This window comes from Sorex fumeus, unplaced genomic scaffold (genome assembly GCF_029834395.1).
Source record: "Sorex fumeus unplaced genomic scaffold, SorFum_2.1 ptg000232l, whole genome shotgun sequence".
Lineage (NCBI taxonomy): Eukaryota > Metazoa > Chordata > Mammalia > Eulipotyphla > Soricidae > Sorex > Sorex fumeus.
The window spans coordinates 1034011-1047060 of NW_026606289.1; the positions used below are offsets into that span (position 1 = coordinate 1034011).

The following is a 13050-nucleotide window of genomic DNA, read 5'->3' on the forward strand; positions in this document are numbered from 1 at the left end:
CTCCCGCACCCTGTGTATAATCTGTACTGGCGGGTGGGTCCCAAGGGAACAGAGCAACCTTGGGGGATGGAGGAACCTCTCCCAGACAGGCAGCTGCATGGAAGACTCTGGCTCGTGAAACCAGGGACTGGAGCCTGGAGGGAGGAAGTGGCCTGTAGCAGTGTGTGAGTTCCCTCTACCCCTGTCCACTAAAGGGTTAAGCTGGGCCCTCACGTTGGGGCCTTCTGGCTCCTTGAATCTTGCTTGAGGGCACTGTCCTTGAGGACAAAGACAATTCCATGTCTTTTGGGTGTTGCGCATAGCCGCTGCTCAGTACATATGCGCTGAAGGAGTCAGCACAGAGTGCTGGATGGGAACAGGCCTGGGACAGTTATGGAAGCGTCTTAGAAGACATATTGTTGAGGAGGGCAAGCTGCAATACTGTTAACCCTGTATGTATCCCACTAGAGCACAAGCCCTGGCTGGGAGATGGTACTGAAGTTTCAACCCGACCCCACATGGTCCCCTTGAGCACTGCAAGGGAGCACTCCTGAGCAGAGTGAGGACCAGCCATTCCACAGAGCTGGGTGTGGCCATTCCTCAATAAAGCTGAATCCCCGATTCCTAGTGATGTGTTGGGGACAGAAGCTTTGGGCCTGGCCAGTCCCCGACACTCTAACCCTCTTAGGATGGTGTGAGGATAGAAGTCAGAGCGAGGTCTTGGGAGTGGGGAGTGTGTTCTGAGGCCTTGGAAGCCAACGAAGTAGCTGGAGTCTCTAAGAGGGCCCACTCTGGACACCCCACTGTGGGCATGCTGATCTTGGACTTGCAGTGCTCAGAACTGGGAGAAAGTCACCCTGCCTGTGAGCCTCCAACCACGAGGGGTGTGCTGAGGCCACTGCGGGGGCGCAGACCAGTGGTCTGCTCAGGTGGGCTAGGACAATGTGGAGTGGGGGGACCTGGGCAAAAGGCCTCGGGGGACTGGAGAGCTAGTACAGCAGTTCAGGTTTGATGGCTGGCAATCTGCACGCTCCCCCAAGCACCACCAGGAGTGATTCCTGAGTGCTGAGCCACGAATGACCCGAGTGTCACTGGGTTATGTCCTTACCCCAAATAAATAAAAAAATAGGCTTCAGATACTTCAGAGGAGGGGAGTGTTGGAGAAGCGCCCTGGGTGTGAAGGGCACCAGGAACATTTGCAGCCCCTACTCCCAGGCAAATGGCCCAGGCTGTGCCCTCCCCTCGGGAACCAAGAATTGGCTTTCCAGACTTCTGGCCTTGACTGGGCACAACGAACCTTACCAGAAGAGTTTGCACATGCTTGGAGGAAAATCTGGGAGGAATTTTTAGAATTCGGGTGTTGGGAAAGCCCCGAAGGAACGGTTCTTGCCAAAGAAATGGCAACGGAGCAGAGCTATGACAAAACCGTCCGACATCCAATGTGGCAGGAGGTGGAGCTGCTGAGGGACAGGCCAGAGCTGACCTCCCCCATGTGGGGACACAGCAGAGCAGGAGACGAGGCCCTGGTCACCAAGAGGGGAGAAGTCATCCTGCTCACGCAGCCACGGAAGGCTGGCAGACCCCCAAGTCCTAGAAGTTCCTTCTGCCACCCCATTTCTCCGTTCCCTCGGGGTGCTGCTCGGGGTCCAGCCTGGAATGGACTCAGGGGAGAGGCCTGAGCAGGACAGGGATGTCGGGTGATGGGTCCCCGTGGCCGAGGCAGAGTTTCAGTTCAGGGCACGGCATCCGGGGGGCCACAGGGTCCGGTGGGGGCAAGCAGCAAAGGAGGAGAAAGAAGGCCAAAGAGCCCAAGGTGTTCATCCAACATTGATTTATTCAAAACTACATGGTGCAAGGCACTGTGCTAGCTCTGCTAGGGAGCAGGACACGAAGGACCATCCCGTCTCTAAGAGCTCACAACTGGACGGGCGGGGAAAAGCTCTAGTGCAAGGCTGAGTATAGGAAGTGCCATAGAACAAACAGGTTAGGCCAGGAGGAAGGAGGGCTGGCAACCGAAACATGAGCTGGGTGGGGTGTGGGCACTGGAACTGAGCGCTGGTTCTCAGGTCTGCATACAGTATTGGGGGTCACAATGAAATAGACCACTTCCACACCCGAAAGCAAACACCTGAACAGATACAGCGAGAACCACAGAACAGAAGCAGACTAGTACCAAAAGGCCCCAGTTCCATGGATCGGCTGCAAGGAGCAAGGCCCATCCAGAATCAGAAACAGGAAGAGTGGCGGGTTCACTCATTTCCTGGGGCAAAGGCAGGCTCAGTACAGGAACAACACCCCAACACAAAGGCATTGGGCCAGCTCTCTTGAGACTCGAAGGCAGAGCTTTCGGCCATCCCAGCAAACACACACAGGAATGTTTTGAGACAGGTGTTTACAACAGCCAGGTGGGGCGTGGGCCAGATCAGGGCAGGAGGCAAACCAGACACAGTTCTCGGAAAGCAGCCGAAGGGAAGCAGCGATTGGCTTGCAGAGGACCGTGGCAGGCGGCAACCCTCTCAAATTGCCTCGAAGTCAGGGGAGTCTGGCGGCTGTGCCAGGCTCCACTCATGGTGCTGGATAGAGGCAGTTCAGGGGCCTATAGTTCTTCAAGCTGGTGCCCGCAGGGATAGCCCCTCTAAGTCCTGGCTGGCTTGTTCTTTCTTCCAACACCAACTATCAACGGGTTTCTGGGTTTCCAGGCAGCTCTGATGGCTGGTTGATGCCCTGGAGTCTGGGCTTCGGTTCCGGTCGGACCTGGGTGGTCTGGAAAGGGGGTGGGGATCACATGGCACACAATAGGGCCAAAGCCCAGGGAACGTGGACTGCAGCACCACGCAAGAAAGATGCCCACTGCCACCACAGGGTGGGCTAATTCTGGAAATGGGACACAAACAATCAACAGTTAATCTTATAAGCAGCAAAAAGGGTAAACAATTTCTCTCGAAATTTTCGGCAAGTATTCAAAACTCTACTGAAAGCAATAGGAGGGGTCCTCCAGAACAGAGGACAAGGACGCATTTCAAACGGGCAGAGGCAGCAGACCTCGGCCCCCCTCTGCTCCCTGCGCCCCTTGCCACAGGACCATATGAGACTGGGAAGGAGAACAAAATGAGGTAGATACACGAATGCATAGACAAGCACACACAACAGGAAGCTTTATCCCATTTGGCATCTGACATATCCCCAGGGACCAAGAGGCCAACACAGAAGTGGGTGGAGCTATAGGGAACACGTTGAAGCCACACACTGCTTGTGTTTGGAGAGAGCACAGACTTCACACACCAACACAGTGATGGGAGAGACGTAGTATTTAGTGTTAACTCCAGAAGAGAGTTGGAGAGAACATTCTAGAACCAAGAATGGAGAGCAGTAGAGGAGTGCAGAGTGATAGACCAAGACAGCACTGTCTTGGCTGGGGAGGAATGAAGCAGTGACACTGCTCAAGAGCAGAGCTAACACTGCATCCGGATCCTTCAGAAAACATGACCGAGCACTCACAAATGGGCAAGTGCTGGCAGAGCACTTCTGGGTAAAGGTGCCAGCCTTGCCCCTGGGGATGTCAACAATCTTTACCAACTGACAGTTTTAGCAAACACAGTGTAACAGCTTGAGTGAGAGGGAGAGAACTGATGAGAGGAAAGACGTGACTTCAGACACGATCCACAACCACTGCAAGACTGAAGCCACGGAATGACAGGATGGCTATGTAACAAGTGTTGTGGCTTCTCTCTAGCCCGAGGCTAGGGACTGAGTTGCCTCAGGGACCCACTGCAGTGACCAAGGGCCACTTGCGAGTCCCTTTTGATTAGTGTCAAAGGGATCACCGCGGGACCCCATTTTCCCGGAATGGGAGGCCTGCTGGCCTCAACCGCATTTAGGCCCATGGGAGGGGCCCACTCGTTCATGCCTTCTGGTCCCCCCCAGGCATTGCTGGGAGGACACCCAACCCAGCTGGCCTCCACCGCAGGCTCCACTGGCCACTGGGCGGGGCCAGGCTCCTGGACAAGCCTTGTTGCTTCTCCCTCCAAGGGAGATGTGTGCGAGCATCAGCCTGAGCCCAGGAAGCCCAGCTTTGACTTCTGTGCCATATGGGGCCATCAGAAGGGTCAAAGTGCCTTCTGGGCCCTCGTCTTGTGCCCCTCTTGAGCATGGTTGCTGCAAGTCGCAGCTCAGGCCTGTTGTAGTTTGCCTCTGTTAACCAGGATTTGAGCTGCCAGAGGGACAGTTTCTGTCAAGCCTCTGCTCTGTTGCCATCTCAGACACGGCTGTGCAGGAAGTGATGTCACAACACGTGGGTGAATTTCCCCCTGGGTGCCCAAAAACGAGAGCAACTGAATCATTCGCTTTCTGCTTCCAGAGTCGCTCTTTAGGAGGTGGCTATGACCCATGTGAGGGCATCAAGTCAGGTGAGTGAGTCTTCATGTGTTGGTGATGTCTCCAGGGTGAAGCTGCTTCTTAGGCACAGAACCCCGCTCCAGGGGTGCCCAAGGCTCCCTCCTAGGAGACTGAAGGCTGGCAGGCTGGCTGCTGCCAAGACCAAGTTTGGGCTACCCCATTGATCTTGGTGAGGGCCTGCCCTGTGGCTGAAGGCTGTGGCTCCACTAACAAACGGTCCAAGCGTCTGGGCCAATCTGTGATGGGAGTTTCTCTTCTGTACCTGAGCGGCCAGCTGACTGTAGTACTGCCCTGCATATGCAGAGTCTGCAACTGGGGTGCAGAGTGGGCCTGCTTGTCTGACCATCACTGGCCGCCACCATCTGCTGGGTCACGACTGTCCGTGACTCGGCATTTATCAAATTCTGGAGGAAAGTATCATCATACCCAATGACTGAAACCATGAAACTTACTAATTCTTGAACAACAGTGAAGGCTTCAATAGGGAAAAACTGAAGTTGGGCAAAACAAAAATGTCCCCAAACTGCTCAAAAGAGCAAAGGAAGAAAATTGAAGAGACTTTCACAATCAATACAGAAAGGACTGCTCAAGTTAACACAGCCAAAGGTAACTGGGCCAAGGAGATGAGTGGACAACTTGCATTCAAGAAGAGATATGGATAAAGTCATCACAGGAGAGGAGGATGATGAGCTTGGGACCAACACTGCTAAGGACGGGGATGACAGCAAGGGCTCCCGCTGAGGTTCCTCCCTGCTGATGTGAAACCTTAGTCGTCTCAACAACCTTAGAAGTAGGTCCTGCGGTCACCCGTTTACTGAGCTGAAATAAGAAAGGCGGAGAAGTACCATCGAGGACCTTATCAGGAGCAGCTATGGTTCCCCAAAAGGAAGTCTCATTTCACACTCGAGCCGCTCCCCATTTTCAGGGGGCTGCTCGCTCAACAAATTTACTTTGAACAACTAGTGTTGCTAGAGGTTAAGCCTCAGTAGCCTGTAACCAATCCCAATTGATGCTAGTTTGGGATCCTTCGGCAAGTCCTTAATTGCGTCCTTAATTGGACGCAATTAAGAAAAAAGGATAAAGAGGGAATTCTATCCTGATTTGGTAGTTATCCCTCAGATTGTGACCTCGCTGGGACAAGGTTTTAAATGACAGAAAAACTTTCAAAAACCCAATCCAAAAATAAAAACCCACAAAAAACCCTTCAAAGTGTCTATGCTGTCAAGTTAAGAGGACGAGTAAAAGAAAATATTACTGGGACCCCACAGTGGTGGGGGGGGCAATTTCTAGTTAGTGTTATGCGGGGATTGTCAGCGCGACAGGGCACAGAGCTCAGAGGGAGGCAAATCCCTAGATGTGCTTTGGAAGTGAGGGCTCCAAAGGGTCTTGGGGAACGTAAGGACAACGGGTCAGAAACACCATGAGGAGTTAGACCAAACTGATCTGGGGCAAGGAGTGGGGGAGGGGCACTTTCTAAGTTAATATATTATTCTATGTGATATACAGTGTCTCTGCATAACTAAAGCAATAAATTAAATATAAGACATCTGTGTACTCTATGTACATCCCTATTGATTGAGAAATTCAAGTAGGCCAAAAACCTTTGGGGTGATCTTTTCAGGAAAGTCGGGACCGCATTACACTGAGCTGAGGTCAGGTTCCCAGGGTGGGGGATGGAGAGTGGAGAGGCCCCATCCGCTTCTCCCTCCTGCATCCTCAGTGAACCCAAGGCCAGACCCATCCAGAAATGGCGAGGCGACTCTCCCGGGGCACAACACGGACACTTTAGAAATTGCTGGTGGCAGTAGTAGATATTGGTTCCACCCTTTCTGCAGTGAACTCAGAAGCGTTCACTGCGCTGTTCGTCTCCCTTGACTCTGCCACCCCCCTGCCTGGGGAGCGGCCCGGGGGGCCGCTGCCCCCCTACTCCTGGTGGCTGGGCTGGCGCTTGGAGACGCGGCTGCACTGGTTGCCCTCACAGCGCCGGGCTCCACTGTGGGTCCTGCGGTGGCGGCTGAGGCCAGAGCTGCGGCAGAAGGCCTTGCCGCACTGGCCACACTCATATGGCTTGAGGCCGCTGTGGATGCGCCGGTGCTTGATGAGGTCGGAGGGCCCGCGGAAAGCCTTGCCGCAGTCGCCGCACGCGTAGGGCCGTTCGCCCGTGTGGATGCGCTGGTGTTCCAGCAGGCTGGAGCTCTGGCGGAAGGCCTTGCCACACTGAGTGCACGTGTAGGGCCTCTCGCCGGTGTGGATGCGCCGGTGTTTGGTGAGCTCGGAGCTGCGGCGAAAAAGCTTGCCGCAGTGGCCACACACGTAGGGCTTGGCGCCGCTGTGGATGCGCTGGTGCTCGGCCAGGCCGCCCACGGCACGGAACGACTTGCCGCAGTCGTCGCAGTCGAAGGGCGGGTGGGCGCCGGGCACATGCGAGTGCTTGAGCAGCTCGGGCGGCTCCAGGAAGCCGCGGCTACACGAGCTGCAGGCGAGGGGCCGCTCGGCCTCGTGCTGCTTCTGGTGACGAAAGAGATGGCTACCCACCTTGAATGCGCGGCCGCACTCCTCGCAGGCCCACGGCTTCTCGCGGCTGTGAACGCGCAGGTGCTGGCTCAGGCCTGCGTTCTTCTTGAACCGTTTGCCGCACTCCTCGCACTTGAAGGCCTTGGTCTCCCTCTCGGGGCGCTCACGCTTGCGGGCCTCAGCGCGGGGGGCCGGGCGGGGCTCCGGGCGCGGTGCTGGGCGCGGGGCTGCGGGCCGCGGGCCCGGGCGCGGTGCGGTGGGCCGTGGGGCCGGGCCTGCAGCCTGGCTTGGGCCGGGGCGTGGGGCCCGTGGAGGCGGCGGGGGCATGTGGCTCTTGCGGTGCTCGTTGAAGTCGCCCACCTTGCGGAAGATCTTGCCGCAATCGTGGCACTTCCAGCCCTTCTGCTCACTGTGAATGCGCTGGTGCTGCACCAGGAGAGCCTTGAGCCGGAAAGCATCCCCACACTCTTTGCAGGAGAAGAAATGCTCGATGAGCAGATTCTGGGCGGCCCCGCCCTTGCCCTCCGCATCCCCTTTCTGCTTGGCCTCGGGCCCAGGCGGCTGACTGCCCCGCAGGGAACTAGTGCTCGCCATCTCCTGTGGCAGGCCGTCACCCATGGGTGCTTTCTGAAACGAGAGGGGAGACAATGAGCAGGAGGGGGCCGGCGGGGCTCCAAGGTGCAGAACTGAGGCCTCCTTCCCTGGGACTGACCACCAGAACCCCCATGTGCAGCCACAGTTTCCAGCCCCACTCTGGCTCCCCCAGCTCAGCGGCCTCCCTGCGCCCAACTTCCTCACAGTCTGCAGACTTATACCCGGCAGTGCTCAGGGGGCACTCCTGGTAGTGTGGGTGTCCCCTACACAGTGCCGGGGATGGAAATCTGTGTCGGCTGCAGGCAAGGTAAGTGCCTTCACCCCTGTACTGAAGCTCCCCTGCCCCTCCTCGGGCTTCTTTCTTACTCACCAGAAAGCCAAGCTGGATCTAAGTGGAAGGCTCTCTGGAAACGGGTAGACACCCCAACAGTTACTCCTGCCTGTGGACAAGCAAACGGGTTATGATGTCAACCACACACAGGGATCGGTATTGCCTGGGTAAGTCCTCCAACCCATTCAAACATTTTCCTAGCTTCCGGGGCTGCACCATCAGAGAGCTCCTCTCAGAGAGCTAATCCTTCTCTCTGTCTCTTCCAGATTCTGGACTTCAAGCCTGCCACAACCCCCAAAGCTGACCCTACCATTTGCGAGCAGGTCCTGATGGTGCACACAAGCTGGCATGTCAGTCCTGAAAGGGAGTCAGAGGGCAGTGGCCAGTCTTGAGTTTCTCTCCCAGTAAGAGACGTTTGAGTCTTTCTGAGCTGGGCCATTAGGAGCCAGGGCTTGGCAGACCCACCCGACTGCTAGCAGTAGGACGGAGGCAGGTGACCAAGCTGGTGGTAGGGGAAAGTGGGGAGTGGAAGGGGTGTCCTTACCCACGCGTTTGTGGCCTGGGTGTGCCGGAGTCCTCTGCTGGGGGTGCAGCTGCAATCACTCCTTGCCTGTGAGTCACCGAGGCACTGTGGAAAGAATTCCCAGGGACAATCAGTCCTTGAATCCAGGAGGGAAAGAGGCAGGGTTGGGAGCTGGGGAGAGGGTCTGGAATGGGCATGTGTGGAATAAGTTCTCAGAGGGCTTAAGTGTCCAAAACCCCAAAATAATACCAGTAGAAATGACCGGAAGCAGGAGATTCTTTCTGGTTTTGCAGGAAACAAAGACATGGATCAGACACTGAAGAAGAAAGAGGCAAGACACACAGCATGGGGCCAGGCTTCCAGGGCAGGGCAAAGCGTTGTATGGCCACGCCCTGGTCCATGGCAAAGGCTCTGGGTGATGAGGAGAAAGCGGGTGTGAGAGAACATTCCTTCAGTATTGTGGGGTGGGCAAAATGAACAGTTGAACCGAAGCAGTCTCAAAGACTGCTCTTCCAACACAGAGCCGCTAAATAAAAGGTCTGAGTAATATGTACACGTTACCTTTTCTTTTCAGGCTGCGAAAGTGTGAAGTGTAAGGTAACAGTACGGCAGAGGCCGCCTGCTCCAGCGGGTTCAAAGAAATAGAACAAAGGGGCTGTTCTGGTGTCAGGGCTACTCCACTCACTTGGTAATTGACCGAAAAAGCAGCCCTTTCCCACTAGGTAAAGAGAGACAAAACCAAGACAATCAAGACTAGCGATCCAACTTGAGGCTCTGCGAACAGCAACGGGCAGAGACTTCTGCTCTGGCCAGGGTGGAGTCATGAGGAACCGAATGTCCTGCTATAAATGAAGAAAGAGCAAACTGGCCAGTCTGCAAGCCGTGGCAGTTTTGACTCCTGAGCTGGCAGGTAATGCAGAATCCAGATGCTCAGCAAGAGAGCACAAGAGAGGAGCCAGCACAAGGTCCACCTGACGGCCAGGTTTCAGGTGACGTTACAGACTAAAGGGCCCCAAGCCAAGCTTGGGTGTGTCCTGAAATCGAGGAAACACAGACTATTACTTGGGTTGGCCACCAGAAGGTACTGAGCAGAGTTCCAGAAAGGAGGGAAGCCATGCAGAAAAAGAACTTCTAGAAATCTGCACATGGCTGCCCAGGAGCTCTTCCTAAACACTAAGTCAGGCATGCGGAAAGGGAATCCAAAAGAATGTGCCTGCCCTCCTGCCCCCCCCCCCCAACAGTAGTGTTCCTGGAGTGACCTAGGTGCTTAGAAGAGGCCGCCAGGTGATGCCTTAGTACGTTGATCTATTCCTGGGGCAAAGCACCCCTAGACCTAAGGGATGAGACCAGTCCACAAATAAGCACTCCAACTCTCATGTTCAAAACAGTCAACCACATAATCTCCACCATGTCCGCATTTGACCCACATGGTCAAAGTGCCAAGAAGTAGAAAACTGGGCTCTGCAGCAAAGAAAACTGAACAGAAACACCCAGACAGGACAGCTGAGGGACATCACAAAAGTGCGGCAGCTAGCTGGAGTGGGGACGAGCACTGAAAACCAGAACAAGAGAAATGGAGGCAATAAGCCTGAACCAAGTGGGACTCCCGGAAGCGGACACTTTCATTGGATGTGAACAACAGATCAAATACCACCAAGAGAAAAAAAGACAGGAGGCCTAAGACACAACCAAATACAAGTCAGGAAGAAAAAACTCGGGAAACTATGCTCTGTGATGCAGGGGTGAACAACAGCGGCCTGGCATGGAGCCCCCCCGCAACGGAAGGCGGGAGCATGAAGGAAGGGGCAGGGAGCCCAAGAACCACTATAAGCTGACGCATGAAACCAGTAACAGGGCAGAGTGCTGTGGTGGGAAATCAGGGAGAAGGAGAAAAAACCCTAAAGCAGCCAGAGGAGGAAAGACGTTCTTCACAGACGGAGAGAGATAAGGGCCATCACTGACTCCTTAGAAAATGTGCCAGCCAGCAAAGTGACGAACACAAACAACTGCTGAGCGGAAAACTGTCCTCCCAGAACTATCCGTTCAGGGCAAATACCCTTTCTGAGATAAAGAGAGGCGTATCAAAAACCCTTTCATGGCCGGGCCAAAGCTGAGAAGACACTGAGCCACTGGCCCTGCAGGACAGGACGCTAGTTCAGAAAAAGGCCCAAGGAAAGTAAGACCGCAGAAAAAGGTGGTCACGCATCGAGGAAGGAAGGATACCAAGAATGCAAAGGTGCAGGGCTGCAGCACACACTTCAGCTCGAAACACTGACCATTCTGAGCACCGAGTAATGAGGCAGCAGGGGCTTGCTAACATATGCAGAAGACAAAATGCGACTGCTGGCCTCAGAAAGGCCCCATGCTAATATAAGCCACAAGCAGTTCTAAAAGATAATCCCGAAAGAAAGTGAAAGGAAAAGGGAACAAGAACAGATGGGGCAAATAGATGGCCACATAACGCGGGGTTCACCATATTGGCAATTAAGTTAGCTAGAAATGCCCCAACCCCCAACTCAAAAGGCAGATAATCAGATGGTGTCCAGAACAGGATGGGTAGGGGCTACCAGAGAGCACAGCGGGGTGTGGAGGAATACCCTTCCCTGGGCTGCTGCCGAGCCAAGTGTGCCGAGTTGCCATCTCCTGTTTTGAACACCACCTGATGTGTGTACGAGGATGCTGTGTCATTTGCATACCGGTGACATTACCGGACAATGCAGTTCTCCAAATATGAAGGGCTATGGCTGCAGGTGTTCTCTGCTAGAAACCTGCCATGGAAAGACCTTCATGAGATGACCCAGATGGGTGAAAAGTGAAAGGAGGGAAAGCAGCACACTCCCACTGGCAGCAAGCACATGACTTGTGCCAACACCATGGAATGAAGGTGAGCAGGCTCCAGGCTTCGGTGACACTGCCGTGGAGCCTGGGGCTGGGGATAGCCAGAAAACGGAAGCCTCGGCATATAAACGCAACAGGTGGGTAGGAAACCAGAAAACACACACACCGAACAAGAGAGGAAAACAAAAATAAACTCAACAGGGAGTCAACAGAGCAGATTACAAAAAACGCACGTTTCCCATAGAAAATGTGGAGGCTGTTGATTACAAATCCAAAGCGGGCAGGGGAAAGGGAGAGGATGGCGAAGTGCCCATTTGTATCTTAGGGGGAAAGGGAGTACAGAGGGTGACTCACAGCTCCAGGAAGCATAGCGCTACGGAGACGCTGGTCTCACAAGCGCGTTCGGAGACCGAAAATGCTACATGGCTCTGCGAGTCAGCAAATCCCCAAGTCTTGGAGGTCTGGGGTACAGCCTGGTCAGAGAGATGCTCACCCAGGAGAGTAACACAGTGTCCTTGGAGGCAGTCCTTTGTGGCTGCCAGGCTGATGCCCCCTGCCCCCCCCCCCGCCCCGGAAGCCCACTGCCATCCATCTTGTCTGTTTTTAGTCCAAACCTGGCAGTGCTTAGTGCTTACTACTGGTTCTGTGCTCAAGGGGCCATACAGAGTGTCAGGGATTGAACCCTGGCCAGCCTTACACTGCACTATGGCTCCTTTAACTGACACCCCTGCAAGGGGGCTTCGCACTGTGTGAGCTTGGCGGCAGCATCTGCTAACCAGTGAGGCCACAGTTAACGGAGAGGGGTGCCCCTTCCTTCAGGGGCTCCCACATCTCCAGCACCCCGTTTCTCTCCTCACTAGCTTCATCTACTCCTGGCCACTTATCCCCCACACGACCCTCCCTTCACAGAAGGCAGGCCTGGAGGGGGGCACTTGCCTAGGATCCAATTCCCAAGATATATGGGACCCCACGAGAGTCTTAAGAAGAAGGTGTGTGCATGCGAGGAGAAGGGGGTCCTCAGGCCACCCCAGGGAGGTGGGCCTGGGAGTCTTCCTCCATATTTCACTGGCAATCCTTCTCGCAGTGTTCCATTTACTTGAGTGGATCCGGGCATGATTAACTGTTGAAATGCTGAGGCCACAGCCCCCATGTGAATTCTAATTATCCCTTCCTGTCCCGGGCTCACCCAAGGGACAGATGCATGTTGCACATTGTCACCCACTGTTAACAGTCTCTGAGAACACAGGGAGTTCGTTCAGGAGGTGCTCAGAACAATGGCAGAGAGAGCAAGCCATTTCCCACAAAGGGCCGAGAACCCGCACAATCAACTGGGGGTACAGTGGGCACGTCAGAAGCAAAGGAGGGCAGGAAGAACGGGCAGAACTGCAGCTACGGACTCAGTTCTCTCAATACTAGAGGCCAGTGATCTCAGGATGCACACCCGCACAACTGCTCTACTGGAAAATGGTGGCATGAATCTGGAAACGAAGCCGGATGCTATGACAAAATGCAGGTGTCCGAAGTGGACTTGCAGAGTCAAGGTCAAATCAAGCCCAGGAGAAACACGAAGAACATTGTTAACTGTAAATGACAGAGGATGCCACAGACCTGGGACATCGATCCCTCCCGCTGGATGGGGGCAGTAGTGTACTCCCCCTCACCCCCACGGAAAAGAAAAGAAAACCTAACAGAAATCTCACCCATGATCCCCCTTCTTCAACCGGGACCTGCTGCTTGATCCCACAACCCCCCAATCAGGTGTGACGCTGGCTTTCACTTGGTCTGCACCGCAGGCCATTGTCACTGCCATTGTGCTGTCCCCCAGTGCACCCCCCACCCAAAGTCCGCCACTAGTCTGAAAAACTGCGGAGTGCTT

The 13050-nt window shown here is 54.8% G+C and overlaps 1 protein-coding gene across 1 annotated transcript; it reads right to left on the minus strand.

Annotated features, from left to right (window-relative positions):
- Window positions 1-5564: 5564 nt before the first annotated feature.
- On the minus strand, window positions 5565-7506 carry ZNF275 (zinc finger protein 275). The gene has a single exon (XM_056108739.1). The coding sequence runs from the start codon at window positions 7504-7506 to the stop codon at window positions 6298-6300; it is 1209 nt and encodes a 402-aa protein (XP_055964714.1). The 3' UTR covers window positions 5565-6297.
- Between the last annotated feature and the right edge of the window lie 5544 nt (window positions 7507-13050).